General features: G+C 24.9%; 1 protein-coding gene across 2 annotated transcripts in view; it reads right to left on the bottom strand.

The window, feature by feature from the left end:
- Positions 1–457: 457 nt before the first annotated feature.
- Positions 458–6,112, bottom strand: part of LOC136076902 (uncharacterized) — a 38,835-nt gene continuing 33,180 nt past the window's right edge. For both annotated transcript variants that reach the window (XM_065790727.1, XM_065790726.1), the window contains 6 exons: positions 4,089–4,165; positions 3,387–3,769; positions 3,041–3,124; positions 2,108–2,272; positions 1,214–1,327; positions 458–598 (listed from right to left, as the gene is read on the bottom strand). In XM_065790727.1, coding sequence (XP_065646799.1) covers position 598; positions 1,214–1,327; positions 2,108–2,272; positions 3,041–3,124; positions 3,387–3,757 — 735 coding nt within the window. In that variant the 5' untranslated portion in view covers positions 3,758–3,769; positions 4,089–4,165 and the 3' untranslated portion in view covers positions 458–597. The remainder of the gene's footprint in view (positions 599–1,213; positions 1,328–2,107; positions 2,273–3,040; positions 3,125–3,386; positions 3,770–4,088; positions 4,166–6,112) is intronic.

Genomic DNA, 6,112 nt, shown 5'->3' with positions numbered 1-6,112 from the left:
AAATCATAACAAAAATTTTATTAAACCCAACTTTTAAATCCAAATTTTATTAAACCCAACAATGTAAAGGTGAAAGAAAAACGTTGTTTTGATCCACAAGTGGTACAGCAATAACATTTTTTAAAATCTGTGTTGAGATTTTTTGCTAGCCTTTTAATGTAATGTGAACTCTACTGTCCCACATACAATAACAGCATCAATTGGATTTCTAAAATGCTAAATAAATAGTAATACCTTTTAGACCACCACATAAATTTCATTTGTGTTCATTGATTGAGTTAAAGAGTTCATTCAGTTCATATAAGTCTCTTACATGTAAATTGCATGATTTATAGGAAAATATTTTTCTCCTGCCACCATAATACTTAATGTAAATTTACCTTGCACATAATCTTGCAAAAAAAATAAAAACTACATTTATTTTTAAAAATATTCATTTATTTACAAATTACCTATTACATATTATTATTTATTTACAAATTAATTTATCTTTAAATACTTTACAACATAATGTGTCAATCATCAAACATATCCGTGACTATCTTTGATCTGGTTGCTTTTCAGGGTTTGAATAATCTTCTCAACTTTTTTTTAAAATCTAAAAGTATATTATTCTGTCAATAATTTCATATATAGGGAAGACTGGAGCTAGTTGCTTATATTTTTTACTTATTAACCTACGCATTTTTTTTTAAATATTAATACCTAATCTTAAAAAGTATGAATTTAGGTAATATTTTCAATTTGCAATCATTAAAAAAAATTTCTTTAGGCTCCTAGAACCTCAGATATTAGAATAAAATTTTGCCGACTTACTCCACCCCAAGTTGGCGCAAACGTTAAAAGTTACCAATTAAAAGGCGTAAAAGTAATAGAAATTTTTTACTGTTAATCTTGGCAACAAATTTAAGCTAAGAATTAAAAGTTTGCATAATAAAGCAAAACAGTTGCTAAAAGTTTTTTTCATCATTTTTAATAAAAATGTATATGTGTATTTATATATATATATATATATATATATATATATATATATATATATATATATATATATATATATATATATATATATATATATATATATATACATATATATATATATATATATATATATATATATATATATATATATATATATATTTCTAACAGATTTATAAATATTATAAGAAAAATACATTTTCAGTGACATTAAAAAGCATTTTTAAAAGAGACATACCATTTTCTTTGATATGAAGCATCAGTTAACGATAAACGATTATTGTCGGAAATAATCATAACCTTTTCGTTTGATGATCTTTGTCTTGATGATGATGGTAAAGTATTGTTTATTCTTTATAAAAATAAAAAATAAAAATTAATTTTAAACATTTTCATTTTAATTAAAACTTTTAAACAACTTGCACAACAGCTACGCTTTAAATCTATAAATATATCTATAAAAATATATGTATATATATATAAATATATGTATATATATATATATATATATCTTTTATTATTGTAAACTAAATTGATATTCATCGATAAAATTAGTTGTCAAGAATAGTGAAAAAAAATTATTAACTTGTTGCTCTAACGTTTAGGGCAGGGAAGGCATTAAAATTAAATTGCATTTTTATTTCCAGGCACAATTCATCGCATTTTTTTGCAAACCAAACTTATTTGGCGTAATTATAAATATATTATTGTTTTTAGATTACTCTGTCTAGAAGTTAGTCTCAAACACCAAATACACATGTATCATGATTATATCGACCTTTTTTACATATCTTTTTACAATTATTACTTATTTATATATTATCTTACTTATTTTTATTAGCAATATTTTAGTACTTATATATACTAATTATAGTTACAACAAAGTATGATAAATATACAGTTTATATTTTGATACGTTTGTATCATCGTGATCATCATAAGGTAAATTGAGCATACAACAATTGTGTCTAAAGCCGGTGTCATGATAAAATATTTCTCAACTGTATTAAAATCTATTTATTATATATTTATACAAGTTAAAACAGTTTAAGATGGTCTTTGGAATTTGTAACTACAAAACAATCGCAACTTTATTTTGCAATACATTTAACTACGCTAAAATAATTTTTACCTATCATATTCTTTATAATACAAATAAGTCAAATATTGTTCTGCAGAAAGTTGCGATGGGTGCTTATTTCCCAAAGTAAACATGTCAGCATTTTTAATCCTTTTCTTTAGGGTCTGTGATTCATTTTTTTTCGGCATATTTGATGTTTCAATCTCATCTCTATGTCTTAAAAATAGTTAAAACTTATTAAAAAACATAACTTATACTTTCACAAGACATTTCTTTTTACAGCATTGATTAATCGTAAAAATTTCGACCACACATAACATTTATAAAGCTCAGATTGAATTAAAAAAAATAAACGATCAAAAAGGGGTTGACCAAAGGAGAACCTACTGATTAAGATCTTACCCAGTGGGCACGTATTGTCCAAGGGACGTCTGTGAGACGTCTCCAGAACGTCTAGACGTCAGTAAAACGTTTAAAGGACGTCCCCCGGATGACGCATGCCCACTGAGTTAGTATATGAGTAAAACAGGTAGGTTTTTCTACTTAACTAACGATAAAACCTATTTAATTCAAAATAACTAAACAATATTTTAAATTATATAGGTAAAAAAAAACGTTTTGAATATAAAAACGTCGTAAAATCTGGCTTTTAGATTAGGTAAGTTAAATAATTCTAAAAAAGGCTTTTACCATCTTCTAATAAAAAAAACTCATTTATTTTATGCTTCTAAATCAACAAAACTATAAAAAATTTTGGGAAAAAAAAAACTAACTAAAAACCCGATCAAATACTTTAAAAAATAGTGTAATTACTATTATAGTTTTTGCTTAATGAAGTTAATATGCTCACTAAGTTTTACAATAAAACAGTTAACTTTTTACGCAAGATACTTTAGGAGATAATAGAAAACAGTATTTAATTTTATTAACTATATATAACTTTATGAATTACCTAATAAAAACAGGTAAAGAAAGCTAAAATACCTTTGCTCGGATATCAAATAGAGAAGTGGATGGGTCCAACGTCCAATAGGATGATGAGGCTTCGCCCAAAGCATTCTTTCAAATCTTAAAAAAAAAAAATTCTGGGATAGGCATGCATAATATTAAGATGAAATATATTCATTTTTGTTGATACTTACGAACTGTAGAAAAAATTTGCACAATTTCATAAAGCTTTAAGCATTTATTTAAATTGTTTTTTTAAATAATAAAAATAGAAAAGATACTTAATTTATTTTAAATTATATATGTTTTTACAAAACACGTGCAATAAAACTTAAAATAGAAATTCGGCAGAAAAAATTGAAATAGTTTCTAAAATGTCTACCTTTCAGATGTTGCAGGACATGCAACGTACGAAGAAAAAGTTCCATTTACGTTTTCTCTTTTGAACTGTTTAATGCTGTCAGGGTTGTTCTTTAACCTCTCGTATTTTAATTCTAGAAGGCTTTTGCTAGGGATGTAAACAGCAGTGTTTTCGATCCCACATCTTATTGTAGGGTAATAAAAATTCTCAGATGTTACGTCAACGGAATTTTTTTTTATATATTCTAATAAAACTGGTTCAAAAAGAACTTTTGATGAACTTCTAACCTTTCCAAATATGTTGAATTTCTCAAACTTGTTTGTTTTAACATCATACTTTTCTTTTAAACGAAATGGACAAAAAATTTTAGCAAACTTCATTTTGTTAAACATGTTTCGCGATTACTAAATTTCGAGTGACAAACTAATGAATCTAAACTTTTCATCGAAATCAAATTTGACGTCATTTTACTGCGTCAAATAAGAGTTAGTTTTTGGATAAAAAAATATATAAAATATAAGAACTAATTTTGAATTACATGTTAAATATATTTATTTAGTCTTTAATAATATTAATGATAGTAATAATGATAATAATAATAATAATATTAAAAATAATAACAATATCTTTAAAATAAATTTTTTTTGTCCAAATTTGATACATCTTATACTTTTCAAATAAAATCTGAAAAATTAAATTCTATGGTGATGTAATAAGGTGTACCTTTACTTTAGTTTTGTATTTTACTTTAAGTAATCCGCGGTGCTTTGTGATAAGACCGTAAGAACTTTTTGAGGCACCTAAAAAAAAAAAAAAAAAAAAAATCCTTTGGTTGGTCATAGTGGTCCAAAAAACAAAAACTTTTAGTTAATATACTCATAAAGGGGGGGACTACATTGTAGATACTTTATAATTACGATGAAAGTTCTTTTGGGGGAAGTATATTTAAATTTTTTAATTTTTTTTATCAATTGTAAATCTCTTTGCGGTGAACAGCAGTGATAATTTTTTTAAAAGTCAAAGAGCTATTTTTTAAACATATTTTGATTTAACTATGTATTAGCGATAGATCGCTTTTTTCGATATATTTTGAAAGCTATATACTTTGTTAAAATAGCCAAAAGCTATTTAAACCGGGGATCAAAATATACTACATTTACACAATTGAAGACACGGGTGCAAGATTGATGTAACTCCATTTTCGACACGATTTTCCACATGGGTGCAAAAATGATGTAACTCCATTTTGGCAGTTTGTTCAGGAGAAAGAAAAACCTGAACAATTTTATATGTAGGGAATACGTATTTAAACCAAATCATGTGTTTAATGACACAAGAAGTGCTTTATTATTTTTTATACTAACTAATAGAACTTCTTTTTTATACTAATAATCCTCTAAAACCTGAAAATCGATAAAATGTGTAGTTACATCGTTTTCGCACCCATGTCTTCAGTTATCTAAACAACAGTTTGTTAGGCTACCTTGGATGCCTGTTATTGGTCTAAAACTTTGAAGAGAATTTAAAAACAAAACATCATATATGTTACATAATATAATATTCAAATTGGAAATTATATTAACATTAGCTCCGAATTTGAATAATATATTTTGCAACAACAAAAAACATCTCCGACCGGTGTTTACCAACTTAAATATTGGTGCGTATTATTATATATTGGTATATATTGAATATATTGATGGCGAGACCAATAAAAAAAAATTAATTCAAGAAGTTATGAGCACCAAAGAGCCTTTGATAGATAAAAAATGAACAACCCATTGAACATTCTAAAACATGTCATGGTAACTTTAATTGGCTTAGACCTTAGATAAGACCTCAGATAAAAAAAATTTGGAAATCCCTGGAGATTCACTGAGCAAAAGTTTGGTATGAGCAAGGAATTGATAAAGCTATTCTTAAAAAAAATGACGGCAGTAATGTTAAAATACGAACCTGGAAACTAATTTTAACTCAAAAGTTTAACTGACGTTTTTGTTTTAATGACATTTCTTGTAGTACTTGATAATTTAGTAAATATAAAAAACATAAAATATAGCAAACTACTAATTTTTAATAAAAATAAAAATTAGTGCTAAAATGTATTTTATGTTTTATATAATATAATATAAAAACTAATTAATTTAATATATTATATTAAATTTATTGGTTTCTATATTTTATGCCATTTAATGTCTTCTAATTAAAGGGTTCATTTTATGTAATTTTTTAACGGTTTTTTTTTTCATTTTAGTTGATGACTCTGATCGCGATAGGACTGCGAAATATAGCTAATGTATAATTAAATCAAAATATATTTAAAAAGTATTTTTACTCTGGTTCTTTTTTTTTTTCTTTTTTTTTTTTATCAAACTAAACCTATGTATTAATAAATATATCGTATAAGAAGAATGTGACTTCGAGAAAAACAAGAAAAATAATTTTTCTGAGATTTATTCAAAATAGTTAGGCAATCATCAAACTTTGCATAGTAAAAACCAAAAAAAAAAAGAGAAACGAAAATGAAATTGTAATAGAAAGTCTATTGAATAATAGAAGAATTAGCTTTTGAGAAAATAAAAGATAAGTAAATTTGTTAGGTATTTAAGAAAATGACAAATTTAAAAGTATTTTTAGCGTTTTAGAAAATCTGTTTTTAAATTTGTTTTTAATTTTTCTTTGTTCCAAACGTATTGGAAAAAAATTAGTTGCTATGGCATAACATTAAGAATACCAGTCAGAATAAT

Source organism: Hydra vulgaris, chromosome 02 (genome assembly GCF_038396675.1).
Source record: "Hydra vulgaris chromosome 02, alternate assembly HydraT2T_AEP".
Classification (NCBI taxonomy): Eukaryota; Metazoa; Cnidaria; class Hydrozoa; order Anthoathecata; family Hydridae; genus Hydra; species Hydra vulgaris.
The sequence above is the reverse complement of the archived record's forward strand: the minus strand, read 5'-3'. Positions and strand labels throughout refer to the sequence as shown.